Source organism: Phyllostomus discolor, chromosome 1, assembly GCF_004126475.2.
Source record: "Phyllostomus discolor isolate MPI-MPIP mPhyDis1 chromosome 1, mPhyDis1.pri.v3, whole genome shotgun sequence".
Taxonomy (NCBI): Eukaryota; Metazoa; Chordata; class Mammalia; order Chiroptera; family Phyllostomidae; genus Phyllostomus; species Phyllostomus discolor.
This window is the reverse complement of record NC_040903.2, coordinates 160,442,504-160,458,341: the sequence shown is the minus strand read 5'-3', so window position 1 is coordinate 160,458,341 and position 15,838 is coordinate 160,442,504. Positions and strand designations below refer to the sequence as shown.

Below are 15,838 nucleotides of genomic sequence, written 5' to 3'. Positions count from 1 at the left end.
ACTTTTGAGCGAAGACCCCACTGGGTGACAAGAGACAGGCCGACTGGCGGGCAGAGCAGGGCCCTACCAGGGGCTTCTGGGCAAGTCAAGTCCTCCCCAGCCTGGTCACAGGGCCGACGGCAGCAATGGCGTCCCTAACCTGCTACCCCATCCCTGCCCTTCCCCCACCCCGCACACCCACCCCCCACCCCCGGCTCACACTATCTCCCAGGCTCCGGGCCCCCGCTGGTTCTCGCGAGATCCGGGCAACAGAGCGCTCGGGGCCTTTTCAAATCGGGATCCGTTACCGCTTCCCCGGCCGCCGCCATTGTCACGCTCGGAGCCTCTGTACGCAGGCGGCCGAAGCGGAGGCAGTGGCGGCGGGATGGCGGATGCCGACAAGTCCGAGGTGTCCGGGGCCCCTGGCGACGACAGCCCGCTTCTACAGCCCGCAGAGCCGCCAGGAGAGCCGCGGGGAGAACCGCGGAGAGAAACGCACCCGCCAGAGAACGAGAAACATCCTCCTCCGCACAGCAGCAGCTCCAATGGCGTTAAAATGTATTGTCTTTTCCTCCGGGGACCGGGACGAGGTGGGGGGCGGGAAGTCGGTCTGGGGGGTGCCGGAGGCTAGGCTGGGCGTCGGAAGATAACGGCCTTAGGACCGTAGGCAACGGGAGGAGCAGGTGCAACCCAGCCGCTCCCAGGCCCAACCCGCCCGCCGCGGGCCCAGTGAGCTGGGCTGCGGGTCAGGGGGGGCTGGCGTCCGCTTTCCCTTTGCAGCCGGGGACCAAGGCTCACCCCCTCTTCCCTCATTTTGGCTGGAGAATCTTTGAGCAAAGCCACAGGCTGCTGGAAAACGGTCCCCCTTTAAAGGCTAGTAGTTAGTGTTCATCACTAGGGAGTAACTAGGGATGACATCATCGGACATTTCCTCCTAACCACCTAGAACGTATTTCAAAGAAATATCTCCGAATCTCCACGGCCTCACGCTGAGCTTTATAAATTCAGTTGTTTTCTAAAGTAGGAAGGCATTTCTGAACAGATACACACCAAAAGGAAGTTTAATATTGTGCTGTTAGGTTGAATCCATTGTTATAAATGAATTGGAAGAGTGATTTGAAAAAGGGAAATGTGCCTTGCTCCCTCGTCTTTCCCGGCCCCCAGATGTGTGTCAACCCTGCAGGCTATTATTTATAGACAGTTTGTGATGGTAGATTCTTAATGGTAAAGTAAGATTTTTTTAATTGAAGGAAATCCCCTGCTTTTAAAGTTGCAGCTGTCAAAGAATTTAGTTGACTCGAATTCATAATAATTTCGTCACTATAAGGAAATGTTGTGCTCCCCTTTGTTGTTATATGGGGGGATGTGAAGTCAGGCATTTATTTGCATATGCCCAGCTCTTTAAACCTAAAGTTGAAGTATGTTGTTATTTAGTGAAAACCTCCTTTTCCTTCTCTCTCAATTATTAGGGTAGAAAGCAGTGAACATACACTCACACTAAAATAGACCATGGAAATGTCTTTTTCTTTTGTATAAAAATATTTGAAATGGTGTAGTAAATCTGGACCTGTTTTTCTAAGGGTTGATTGAAGATAAGGTATCTCTGACAGCTGGGTTGGCTATGACACTCTTGCTCTCAACTGGGTTTGAATAGGATGGGCAGTGTCTTCAGGCAGAATGGAGGTGAGGGTATAGGAGGTTGTATCTCCTTGGAGTTCGTGGGTGGAATATGGTGCACCTCAGTTACTATGGGACCAAAAGTGACTGAAGCACTTCTACCACGTTTATCAATATGTGGGCTTTCAGGGATTTGGCATCGTAAATATGAATGAAAACCACTGAAATGATAAATTTAAACTGTGCTTTTAAAAATTTAGGTAAACATGGGTCTGCCACCCATCTTTTTCTGAACAGAAAGTACAGCCTTGAATTACAGAGAGAAGCCCTTCTCTACTTGGATATGATCAGTACTGCAATAGTGTTAGTGCAAGTAAAGCTGGCATCTAAACCTCCGTCAAATCGAAACGTCTCTACTCCCTTTTAAAGTTTCTTTGTGGTTTAGCTGGACAGGAGAGGAGAGGAGAGGAGAGGGGTGGGAAAAGAATCTCTCTAACTTCTAATGAGGAACAGGAAAATAGAAGGTGAAGAAATTAAGCAATGTTACTAGTAAATTCAAATGTAGATCCTTTTCGTATTGCTTATAATTCATCTCTTTCCAATAATCTTTCCTAAGAAGTTGAGTGAAGAGGCTAGTTTACTCTTGGGGCTTTCTTGTACTGTCTAGTCCATAAAAATATATAATGGTTCAGCATGGGTCACTCACACTGAATAATTAGGGACATTTACCTAACAATCTTTTTTTTTACCCTTGTGACCCAATGGGAGGAGTTAACAACCCAACACATAAACTTCAGTTGATTTCCATACGTTTTTAATGACATAGAGATGATAAAAATTACCAAATATTGCTTTGAAAATCTATGTTGCATAGAACACAGTGCTGCTTGTTACCAAGATTGAAATTACTTTTGCTGAAATCAACCCATAGTCAATGAGGATGGAAACCTCTCATCTTTGTATGCTTTAAAGGGCCTGGGATTTTTAGTGGTCATGTTCACATCTTTTGACAAAAAAATTTAAGATGTTTCCCTAGGTGTAGTGTTTTTCTTTGTGCCAAATGGTATATTAGCTTTTCTTTTCTTTAGTGAATAGGAGGAAAAATAGTATTGTTATATACTCCTCATTATTCAAGTGTAATTAAGTAACACCTTGGAGTATGTGGACATTAAGAGTTACATTAGGGTCTAGTATAAAATATTAAACATTGGAATAAGGTAGAAGTAGAAGTAGAATAGTATTTTATATCCTGTTACAGTAGAGTAGTATTTTATATCCTATTAGTAAAGAACTGGGCTTAATTTTGGATCTCATACTATAGCTTAATGTTTTTAAAATCCTTAAAACTGTTTTTCTCATTTGATATTAAATATCGATTTTTCAGAAATTTATGTTATAATTTGGGTAGGCATAAATCAGTCTTAAAAGTAGATAACATTTTTATGACTTAGAAGAGTCATAGTCTGTACAGCAGTATGGTGATTACCAGAGGGAGAGGGGGATAGAAAGGAGTTAAGTGGAGATAAATGGTGACAGAAAGAGACTTGACTTTGGCTGGTGAACACACAGCACAATATACAGATGATGTACTATAGAATTGTACACCTAAAACCTATATAATTTTAACAACCAATGTCACCCTGATAAATTCAATAAAAATAAAAAAGAATAGTCACAATCTATATTTCAAGTACATTAAGAGAAATGTTTACCTAAATGAATACTTTGGGAATTACTACATGGAATTCTGGATATAGTGTTATTTTGATATTATATAGCATTGTTTCCTTAAGAGTTTTTACATATCGTCTTACTGTGTCTTCCATAATGTATTTAGGACATAGAAAAGGTTTAGAAATTTAGTAATTACAGCTTAGTTTCTTAATCAGACCATATCTCTAGCTCTAAGTGATCTGCCTTCCATAGACAGTCTTACTTTACGCGTTGTAGATGAGCAGTAGCCATTTTCAGCATTGCAGCTGTATAGGCAAGTATTACTTGCTAGACTTGGACAGGTGTGATGATCACTTCCAGGCTGTGCCATTTCTGACGAAGGACAATGTCTGACAGTGAAGATGGCCCTGTCAGGGTCTGAAAAAGTGGCAAAGCAAGTTTGGCCCTAATGTCTCCTAATTTTAGTAGTTTTTCTGGCAGACATCAGCACCATCTGACTGTTTGCTTGTTCAAGAATTAATATTTATTGAGCACATGTTATGTGCAGTCACCATGCTAGATGCTGCTGATACCAACACACATAGTTTTTGTTCTTGTAGAGTTTTATCTAGTATATTTATTGCTGTGTTGTTACCTGCTGAGAAAAGTAATGTGTGAAAATGTCTGTGTATCATGGACTAGAGTAAGAGGTGTGTGGGGGGCACTGCACGATTGCTTGGCTTAGATAGTACGTTTTTCTGCCAGAAAAGCTGCTAAAATTAGGAGACATTAAGGCCAAACTTGCTTTGCCACAAAGATTTTATAAAATTCTGGTTGGTGCTGCATTTAAGTACTGCTTTCCTTTTCCACCCCATCCCCCATTATAGGTAATACTAATAAAAATGGCATGATTCTATGAGGTATCCTATTCTAGTTTATAGGGTAAAACACAGAAAATATTGAGCATGAAAATATTAGGATACCTTGTTAGTTTTCTATGTTGATCAAAACTGAAAATAAGCATTTTGAGTCACACTGGAGTGTGTATATACAGATATAAGTTGTAATTATGTATTTTAACTGTTTTTAAGCAACAGAGGAGAAAAGTTCTGGGAAGAAACTGTTAATCTTTAAGAAATGAACTTTTGAGGGTATCATTTTGTAGATTAGTTTTTTAAGAGTTCGGAATAAGGCCCAAAAAGTCAATTCTCCATTAAAGGTGGCAGTTTTACATACTGTAGGAATATAATCACCCATTTTCCCTCTTAAGTACTAATAACATTTATTATGTACTATGATGGGGAAAAACTGGGTGATTGTTTGGATGCTGAAGCTGTTTAATATGGTAAAAAGGATGTGGAATGAGAATTTTGGTAATGTGCCCAAATCCCTGCTTTGAAATAGCACTGGGTAACTTCAAAGCCAGTGGTCTGACTTGCCAGCTGCTTTGCTGATATCTAACTTAGTGCACTGAGGGTTTTGTGAAGTGGTAAATATTGAATATTTAATATAGACTTCTGTTTTGTTTTTAATTCATAGGGAGAATGATGAATCGGTAAAAGAGGAGAAATCTGAATTAAAAGAAAAATCAGCAGGAAATAAGAAGGCCCATAGATTTCATCCTTATTCAAAAGACAAGAATTCGGGCTCTGGGGAAAAGAAGGGTCCAAATCGAAACAGAGTTTTCATTAGCAACATCCCGTATGACATGAAATGGCAAGCTATTAAAGATTTAATGAGAGAAAAAGGTAAACATCTTTGAAAGTCCACTGTTTGTTAATCTTCATATATAAGGGGAGGGAACTAAGCAAACTTTTTGTATATCTCTGAGCCACACAGACTCATAAAAATTGGTTTTTGTTTATTTCTGGACACATGAATTAATCTTTTCCTCCTCTTTCATTTGACACAATTTCATTACAAGGTAGTATGGACAAATAAAGATTTTAAAAAAAATTTCTTGTTATTTCAGTGGGATGGTAGTGAGCCAGCATATGCATGCCACCAAATATTTTGTTAAAGTGATTGCTTTGTTTAGTTGAAGTTTTTATAGATTTTTAAAGGACTATTGCATTAGTTAAGCAACACATTTAGCTGTTAAAGTATGAATAATAAGGTCTGATTAATTTTTTTTCCAAAAGCTGCTTTGTTACTATCTTGGTGGAGTCTGGAATCTGGCTGTGGAATGCATTTTGTTTGCATTGTCATGAATGCGATGATGCTGTCTCTGCAGTTCTATATTAAAATTGTGTTACTGCTGTTGCAGTTTTGTTTTCAGAATAACCAGAAAACCTTCATTTTATATGTATGGTTGGTTTTGGGGAAAAATAATTTTAATATTTGATTTTGTAAAAGTTAGTTTTGTTATCTCTTGAAAAATTGAGTTTTAACAGTCCTGCTAACTACGTACTTGGCTTTGAGGCTCATCTCTTCTAATAAATTTTTAAAAATTGCATTGGTGTATCTGTTGTAAGGTGACAACTATTTGATTGGTTTTATTCATTGACTTTATTTAGAAAGTGTGTGGCTTGCTGTGAAGCATGACTTGTAAATTTAGTTTGATGGCAAACATGATTGAAGACATTCAGGTAGGAAGTCACCTTAAAACAGCTGTTGTGTGTAGGAGACTAAAGCTACTTGAAAAGTGCTAATGTTGATGTTTTTAATATGATAGGCTAAGGGAACATTTGTATGTATATGTGCATTTGTTCACCAACTATATCATGCGGGCCAAAATATGATCTGTAGTATGAATTAGGTTAATATGGTTGTTAGCTTTTTTAGAGAATGTGGATGATGTACATTTCTGAAAATTAGTTAAATTTACATAGCCATTGACAGGAGGTATGTTGGTCTGGTTTTGATTGTTGGTGAATAATAGGTGCTTTTCTGTAGAGTTGTGCACAGGTGTGCAGTAAAGCAAGACACTGGTGTTTAAATGTATTGTTTCTTGGTATCTTCCTTTTGTATGTCTTATGTAGTTGGTGAGGTTACATACGTGGAGCTCTTTAAGGATGCGGAAGGAAAATCAAGGGTAAGTGCTGTGGGCAGTAATCTGCTTGAGGTTTAAAAGTTCCTCAGCAGTTTACTTTTTGTATAATACTTGTACCAGTTTTTGGAAACTTAAGTTTCATTTTGTTTTACTTTATTATGCAAGATTTGAGGCTTTATACCAGCAAGTCTGACAACACAAATCAAGCTAGCTGCCTGAAAGGGATGGGTTTTGTAAATGCTCATAAAGGGCACTCACTTTTCTAATATTTGAAGGTAATGTTTCTTCTTAGACAATAGAACTTAATATAGGACTTTTTTGTTGTGTTTTGATGTCTTCGAGGATATTTTTAAAGTCACTGAATTGATAATATTCCCTAAAGAGTTCTATGAGAGGCATATAGCTTAAATGTGTCAATTCAGAATGTATGTTTGAAATTTATACTGAAAAAACTTAATTTGGTAGCCTACAGGACGACATAAGAGGCAGTGCTCTGACCAATTGGTATGCATGACATTGATGATTAAATTGACATAGAAGGAATTGGGTGATAGTTGATTTTGATTTTTAGCAACAAGAAAGAATATATTGAAGAATACAATGGATAACTCTTTAACAGTGTTTAATTTTATTAGCAAAAACCACTTGGGTGCATGAAAAATAAAAATTTTGTCATTACGTTTAGTGGCACTTTGAACAGTAACAATGACAAGTTATTTAAAAATGATACTGCAAATTTGTTTCTTAACGCAGGTGACTTTTTTAAAACTTTAACTTAAAGATTTTTTAAAGATTTTGTTTATATTTTTAGAGAGGGAAGGGAGGGAGAAAGAGAGAGAGAGAGAAACATCAATGTGCGGTTGTTGGGGGCCGTGGCCTGCAACCCAGGCATGTGCCCTGACTGGGAATTGAACCTGCGGTGCTTTGGTTCGCAGCCTGTGATCAGTCCACTGAGCTACACCAGCCAAGGCCTTTTTTTAAAACTTAAAACTGAATGCTATTAAACTGTGCAGCCAGTTTCCCCTGAGAACTTTGTTAAAAGTGAGATTAATCTTTTCTATTTTGATTTTAATAACATTTAAAATATACATTAGAAACTATTGGTGCACACTGCAGCTTTTGAAAATAGTTGTAACTATCTAAGGACAATGTAAAGATAGGTATAGTGGAGGCTTCAGTTATTTCTTTGAATTACATTTGATTGAATTTGTGTAATGACATTACATTAGCTTTAAGGAAGAGTCATCTAAATTGTGCTTCAAGTTTGTTATACTAGGTCCTACTATCTTAAATAGATATGTTTAAAAATATACAGAAAATTTGTGGTCATTCGCCTTTTATGTTCTGGAGGTATAAAGACAATAAAAATGACTACTGACTACTTTTAATGACTTAAATGTCATATTCTACTTTTAACTTCATCTACTGATACAACTTTTTTTTCTTTTACATATATTGACAAATCTACCTGGATATAGGGTTGTGGGTAAGAATTTTTTTTTAAGTACCTTAAGACAAATTTAAACTTCTGGTTGTAAAAAAATAATCTTAGTATATAAAAATCCCCCCATTTTTTCCCCTGATTAAGTGTGGTCGAATTTAAAGATGAAGAATTTGTAAAGAAAGCACTAGAAACCATGAACAAATATGATCTGAGTGGAAGGCCCCTGAATATTAAAGAGGTAAGATTTCTTATATTTGGAATAATTTAAACATTTGAATATAAGGATATGTTTTCTTTGGATTTTCATCTTTGGTACTATATCTGACTAGAACATTTTTTTAGCATAAATGCTTATTAGAACATTTATATTGATGGCAGTTTTGCTTCCTTATTCATGATTTTCTATTTGCCCTTAAGCAGTTATCATATATATTTGATTTGCTCCAAATTATTATAAGCAGATATATGATTTAAAGACATTTCAGGCCCTAGCAATTTAAAAATGACACACTTTTGGTGCTGAGTTTATTTAGTATATACATACTCAGTCTTTAGGTTGCATTGTTTAATTTGAGAAGTATAAAGATATTTGTAGATATTTTTGTAGTTGATAATCAAGGTTGCTTAATAGTATAAATATCTTATGGATTTGAATAAAATTGGTGTTCACTTTCAATAAAATTGACCTGAAATTGTAGCAGATTAAAATTTAAGAAAATTATGTCTATTAGCAAAATTTATAACTAAAACTTGGAAACCCTAAAATGAAGATGTTCCCTTTGAATGGAATTGTTGCAGTAAAAATATTTTGATAAAAGATTGATTGGAAGATACATTAAAAACTGTTGATAGTAAGGGTAATTGAACTTATAAATAATTCACTTGAATAGCAGTCATCTTCCTGTCTTCCTTTAGTTGATATTATTAATCTTATCTGAATAGTTTGATCACAAACCAGTTATGTATATATCCTTGTTAAAGTCAGTATTAAAAAAGGATAGAGGATATAACTTGGGGAACCCGAGGAGCCTCCACTAGCATGGATGTTAATCACTGGTAATAGAGCAGTACTATCAGTGACAGTTTAACTTAGTATAGTAGTGACTTGATTCCCAGCTCTGTCACTTTTTAGCTGTGTGAGTAGGCATTTACTTATTCTCTAACCCTTAGTAATGATAACAACACTACAGATAATACTTACCTAATAGGGTTTTTATGAGGATTAAATGAGGGTACATAGTAAAGAACTGTCTATGGCATATGAGAATCTGTATGACCCAGGTAAAATTACGTAACCTATTTTTTTTAATCACTAAAATGGGAACAGTGATAGTGTTATAAGGAGTCAAAGTTGATATATATAAAACATTTAATAAATGTTAGCTATTTGTTATAATTGTAAATTTAATTATAATTGTTATATAATAATTTTATATAAAGTATTTAGCATAGTGTACCAAATATTATAATTACATAATAAATGTTACCTGTAATAATAATTATGATTGTTGTTATTACTATCCAGGGTGGGAATGTTACTGGTCATTGTTCTCTTGTTTCTGATTATGAGGCAATAAGGCAATAGTTCCATTCTTCCTTCTCTGCAAGGGATACATTCCAAGACCCCTGGTGGATGCCTGAAACCAAGGATAGTACTGAACTATAAATATAATATGTTCTTTCCTGTACATACATACCTTTTAACTTAAAGGAAGCACTGTACAGCTTCTCTTTGGCATATTCGAATTGCCAGCATCAGTACTCTTGCACATTGGCACCATTAAGTAAAATAAGGGCTACCTGAACACAAGCACTGTGAAACCATGATAGCTGACCTGATAACTGCAATGGCTACCTAGTGACTAAAGGGTGGTAGTGTACATAGTGTGGATGACACTGGACAAAGGGATGATTCATGTCCTAGGTGGGGTGGTGTGAGACAATATGATTTCATCACACTACCCAGGAGGGCACACAATTTAAAACTTATGAATTGTTTATTTCTGGAATTTTTCATTTAATATTTTTGGATGTTGGTAAACCATGGGTAACTGAAGCCAAGGAAGTGAAACCATGGATAAGTAGGAACCTACTATAGCTTAAAATGAAAGGTCATGCTACCAACTTATACAGGTATCTCAAATCCCTTTATTTTCATCAGCTTCTGAATTTCTTTAATCCTGTTTGACTCTGAGGGTTCTTCATTTGCTTCTTTGCTTGTTTATTTTTATGACTGGGAAGTGGATAATTTGTAGAGAAAATTTAGACTGTTATGATCTATGCAAGCCATTTATTGGGTTGGCCAAAAAGTCTGTATGTTTTTTTCCATAGAATAAAAGATACATTTTTCATTTTCACCAGTAACTATTGATTTGGATTTTTTGAGTATGTCAGCCATCTCTTCCGGGTGATATAATGTTGACTGTTCTCAATCAATGCCTCGATTTGATCAGTACCAACTTCAACTGGTCTACCCAACTGTGGAGCATCGTCTAACAAGAAATCTCCAGCACAAACTTCACAAACCGCTTTTGACATGTTTGATCAGTCACAGCACCTTCTCCATACACTGCACAGATCTTTTTTTGCATTTCAGTTGCATTTTTACCTTTTTTGAAATAATAAAGCATAATTTGCTGTTTTGTGATGTTTTTTATTTTTCAAAAGACAAGTGTTACAGATTCTCAGTGTTTTCATTTCTAATAGGAAAAAGATTTATTGAGTGCTAAAGGACAGGGCCATGTTGTTTGTGTTTTAAGTTTTAGCACACTGTAGATCCTCGGTAATATTTTAGAGATTTTAGGATAGAGTTACATGATCCATGATGATGTAGGATACTTCCGTTTTTAGCCTCTTTAAGATTAAAAAAAATGGTATACTTTGGCCTAACTAAATGACGAGATGTTCTTTATTCAATTAATTCTTTTGTATTAATATCACTAAAGGTCCTTTTTCTGGGAATATCTGAGTTACAAATGGATGGCTGAGGTTAGTACAGAGAAGTAATAGTGAGAGTCTAAGGAAAAGTTTATTTCCTATGTTCCTTTACAGATATTAGAGTTGTACTTTTTCATGTAATTTGGGGTGGGGGGGTTGATAGCAGTTGTAAACTTATTATAGGCTCTCTTAATAGCAACAGCTGGCAATGCCTGGCAGTCTGACATCCAAGGGAAAAAGAGGAATAAAAACTATATATAGTACATGATTTGTGTTATATAAATTATATATATATATATATATGTTTTACATATATTGATGTGTGTCATGTATGTAAAAGACATCTAAACATAGTACTATGCTTTATTAATGTTAAGGTAAGAACAAACAACCCATCTTAGTAGTTCATGAAGCCTTTATTCTACTATGTCCTCCTCCATAGGTAACCACAATCCTAAATTTTATATTTGTGCAAGATTCTGAAACCTTAGACCTGAAGCATTTATGATTTTATAGCATTCTTTAGAAACATTGATTTCTTCTTGTTTTTTTATTCTTCATGGTAAAGAAATATATTGGAAGACAGAGTACTTTTATTCTTACATTCAAATTTTCACCTTCTATTCTATACCTTGAATTCTTCCTAGAAAATTTATTAAAGTCACCAAATTTTTGTTTCTTTTTTTTTATTCCCAGTCCAGTGGAGTAGAGTTTATGGTTACATAGATCATAATTACTTGTATTGCAGATGATAGACTATTACTGTGTTTGTTTGTTTTTTTTTTTGTTTTTTGATTTTTGCATTCCACCTAGTGAAATGAGTGAGAAGTACATTTAAACTTGCTTTTCTTTGGTTTAAAGGTAGAATATTTCCTTATAAAATTAATGAACTAAAAAATAAAGCAATGCTTAGTATCAGTCTTCATGTGGACACTCTTTATTTCTCCCCTCCTCCCAGTCTTAGATCATAATTATATTGAGGATGGAAAGAGGTTGGAAGGTAGATGATTATATTTTATTTGTTCAGTAATAAAATTTACACATTATCATAGTTCCCTTGTAACCCAGTATTCTGGGTTTTATAACAATCTGTTCTGCTGTTGAAAAGCTCTGAATTAGTCTTAATTAGGCCTTGCATTGGTCATCTAGTAGTGACAATTCACTATTAGTGCATTTGGGAAAGAAAAGAGTTACAGCAAGTATTTTGTTCCTCTTTGAGTTATGTATATGAATGTGTATGTTCCATATACTTGTACACTAGTGCAAGGGCAGAAGTAAATTAATTTCAAGTTCTTAAGTGACTTTAGTGATTGGATAGAGATATTTTTATTTGACATCCCTGGAGACTAATCTTTTGTTTGTCCACAGGTTTTTATGGGACTGAATTCTCTGGGTGAGAAAAAAAGCTCACTCTTTAACAGAGCCAATAATTTGACCCAAATGGGATACCTACTGTAGAATATGAAGTTGTTGTTTTCATTATATAGGCTTTATAATGTATGTAGTGGCATTTAACATTCAATGTGTGTTTTAGGATCCTGATGGAGAAAATGCTCGTAGGGCATTGCAACGGACAGGAGGATCATTTCCAGGAGGACATGTACCACCTGATATGGGATCGGGGCTGATGAATTTACCACCTTCCATTCTCAATAATCCAAACATTCCTCCTGAGGTTATCAGTAATTTGCAGGCTGGTAGACTTGGTTCCACAATTTTTGTTGCTAATGTAAGTTTAAGCTTTAGTCTAAAATTTTGTCATTCAGATATGTAGTTCTAATTATGAGATTATTTGATTAGATAAATGGGTTATAGGTTTATAGAACATTTTATTTTTAATTAAAGTGAGTCAAACATAAATTATTGTAAACTCAAACCCAATTTACATTTTTATATATAAGGTTAGAGTGTATATACCAATATTTTAATTTTTCAAAAAAAGAACTGTGCAATTTATAGCCGTTCTTGAAATTATTTACTTTTATTTTATATGATTTTTGGTCATTTTGGTAAATTGATTTTTTTAGCTTTAATATTTGATATTTGTGAGTGTGTGTGTTATAGTTGGTTTGTCATTTGTTCTTAGCTTTTGAAAGTCAGTGATATCAACAATTATTTATAAAATCTGAATTTCTCCTAGTAAAAATAGATGTGCAAGTTTCAAATGTACAAAACAGGATTGAATAGGTGAGAGACTGTTTTGTGAATTTTTAAAAAATTCAGGATAAGGAATAATGCAGATGTAGCTTAACTAATTTCAAACAACCTAGTATTTTATGTGAATATTATTTGATATACTGATTAACAAGAATAGTAGTTGTTTAGAGCTTGAGAGTTTATAAAAGATTTGTTTATATTATTTATAAGTGAGGAGAGGGTTTATTAGGTACATAACTTTATATAATTTTATGTTAAGCTTGATTTTAAAGTTGGTTGGAAGAAGCTAAAGGAAGTGTTCAGCATAGCTGGAACTGTAAAGCGGGCAGATATTAAAGAAGACAAAGATGGCAAGAGCAGAGGAATGGGCACTGTCACTTTTGAACAAGCAATTGAAGCAGTTCAAGCAATTTGTATCCTCATTAACACTTTAGGATTATTTAATAAGGGTGAAGAATCTTGTTACCATTTTGTGAAAGTTCTGGAATTTAAGATTGCCTGGCATAGAAATGTGTGTTAGACTTTAGTCTCCAGCACAAAGCTTTTTCTGTCCAAGTACTAAAGTCACTCTTAAAACTTGAATTGGCCATTATACAGGCCTGGTATGAACCTTTTTCTGCTTTCTCTTCCTGCCACAATTAATTGTAAGGTAAACATGCTCCTGATATTTATGTAATCCAATTATGTATTACAGTTGCTTCAGATGAAGTCTTGTTAATTTTCTTTATTCAGTGGTTGAATTAAAAGCTTACATTTTATACATAAAATCAAACTACAAAGAATAAAAGTTGTTCTTTGAGTATATGGAAGAGACTAATATAAATAAGTAAAATATTAAAAATGTTTATTAAAATATTCAAGGTGGTCTGACTCTAAATAAGATTATTAAAATGTATTTGTATTCAAGTATAACTTTATAGTTGTCTTAACTGGCTTTCCTTGACTGAACCAACAGCTATGTTCAATGGGCAGTTTTTGTTTGATAGACCTATGCATGTGAAAATGGTGAGTTCCTGTATGTCACTTCATCTCTCCAAACGTTTTAAAACTTTTCTCTGTTCTCTACATTACAGATCTTTTTAGTTATATATTAAGCTTATAATAAACTTTTTTGCAATTAGGATGACAAGTCTGTCCCTCATGAAGACTACCGTTCACATGACAGTAAAACTCCACAATTACCACGTAAGTAAAAGCCTTTAGAAACAACCAGAGTATTGTGTTTCAGCTTTACTGTGTGCTAAGCAGAACTCCTTGTTTTCATGTCTGTATCCCAAGTTGCCCAAAGTTTGGAGTTACAGAGATAGTTTGGCATGATGGATTAGGATAATTGAGAAGATAAATGTGTGCCATTTTTCTCTTTTTGGTAGGTTTTCCTCATTATAGAAATGTATACTAAAAATTTCCGCATTATAAAAATTTTGGTGAGGGGAGAAAAAGTCTTTGTAATTTTACCGCAAGTAATCTCCATTATAACACTTTTTTGGTATTTTTTTCTAGTCTTCTACATATATTTTTTATATAGTTGAGAATTACCATATAATAATTTTGTTTCTTTGTATTTAACATAGAATATATGAAAATTCTTTCCAAATATGTTTATTGGTCGAATAATAGTCTCATATGGATTCCCCATAGCTATTCCACTGTTATGTATATTTAGGTGTTCTTTTTTCCCTTTAATCACCAACAGAGTAATTCATGTCCTTTTGTATACCAATCTTTGCTGTGTTTTTGGTTATTTCCTTAAAGTAGATATCCTGAAGTAGATTTACAGGTTCTCAAGCCATGCTCATTGATCAGTGTTATCAAAATGTTTTCCAAAGGATTATGAAACCAAAATGTAATGTACTTAACACCTGCGACTCAATACTAAGTTTGTGAAATGAGGGTGCTAACAGTACCTATTTCATGGGATTGCCATGGGTGTGTTGTGAGTTAATACATAAAGCTTTTAGCACAATCCTTGCATAATATAAGCAGTCAATAAATACTAGCTCTTATTCTTACTGTTTCACCATGCCTTCTCTGGTTATTATTAATTTTTTTAATATTTTAAGTATACAGCCAAACTTAAAATTACTCATGTAGCTATCATGGACCATACTTGTTTTAGGTGATTTTTCTTTAAAATAAAACTTTATAGATAAAGTTGAGATTACTCCACTCCCCTGCCCAACTCCTACCAGATATCTTACCTTGAGGAAACAACTTATGACGAATACAGTGTTTATCTTTTAAGTTCTAATGATTTGATTACAGATTTACACATTCACAGACATTATATGGAATTGTTATGCTGAATTTGAAATTTGGCACGTGATATCATATCATATATATTCTGCAACTTGCTGTTTTTAGTTTAACATTTTTTTGAGATTGTTTATGTTGATACATATAGTTTTAATTCCCTTATTTTATCTCTTAATACCACATTTTATATATTTTTCTGTTTTTCAGTTATTCTAATTTTTGTTAGCAATATTACTAAGTTGGAGAGAGTGTGTTCTTTTTCTAATAGAATGATGTTCTCTTAATATTTGCTAGAAATTATGTATAAAACAGTCTAGCCTTGGTGTATAGTTTTGGGGAAGAGTTTATCTTGATTGTTCATATTTTCTATTGCATCTTGAGTCAATTTTATTTTTATTTTTCTAAGAATTTTACCATTTTTGTCCATTTTCAGATTTATTGGCCTAAAATAGTCTCTTAAATTTCTGCCATATCTATAGTTCTACCTTTTAAATTTTTGAAGGGTTGCAATATCTCCTTTTCCCTTGGTCAGTTTTGCTTGCAGTACGCCACACTGGAAGAAGAGGAATTGTTTTGTGCTGCACATTAAATACATTGCAACACATAATCACAAAAAACCCTCATGTTTAAGTAAATTTATGGTTTTGTTTTGGGCCACATTCACAGCCATCCTGGGCTGCATGTGGCCCATGGGCCGCAGGTTGGACATCCCTGGTAGAGGTTGTCAGTTTTTTAATGCTTTCAAATAAGTAATTTTGTTTTCTGTATCTCAATTTCTGTTCTTAGCTTTATTATTTTCTTCTATC

The 15,838-nt window shown here is 34.7% G+C and overlaps 1 protein-coding gene across 6 annotated transcripts in view; it reads left to right on the top strand.

Annotated features, from left to right (window-relative positions):
* The first annotated feature begins 214 nt into the window (after positions 1–214).
* Positions 215–15,838, top strand: part of MYEF2 (myelin expression factor 2) — a 31,623-nt gene continuing 15,999 nt past the window's right edge. For 4 of the 6 annotated variants that reach the window (XM_036033181.1, XM_036033161.1, XM_036033170.1 and 1 more), the window contains exons 1-9: positions 215–537; positions 4,789–4,997; positions 6,231–6,283; positions 7,720–7,727; positions 7,830–7,923; positions 12,157–12,351; positions 13,039–13,192; positions 13,735–13,784; positions 13,901–13,964. In XM_036033181.1, coding sequence (XP_035889074.1) covers positions 365–537; positions 4,789–4,997; positions 6,231–6,283; positions 7,720–7,727; positions 7,830–7,923; positions 12,157–12,351; positions 13,039–13,192; positions 13,735–13,784; positions 13,901–13,964 — 1,000 coding nt within the window. In that variant the 5' untranslated portion in view covers positions 215–364. The remainder of the gene's footprint in view (positions 538–4,788; positions 4,998–6,230; positions 6,284–7,719; positions 7,728–7,829; positions 7,924–12,156; positions 12,352–13,038; positions 13,193–13,734; positions 13,785–13,900; positions 13,965–15,838) is intronic. The other 2 variants (XM_028505618.2, XM_028505616.2) reach the window with 1 other exon arrangement.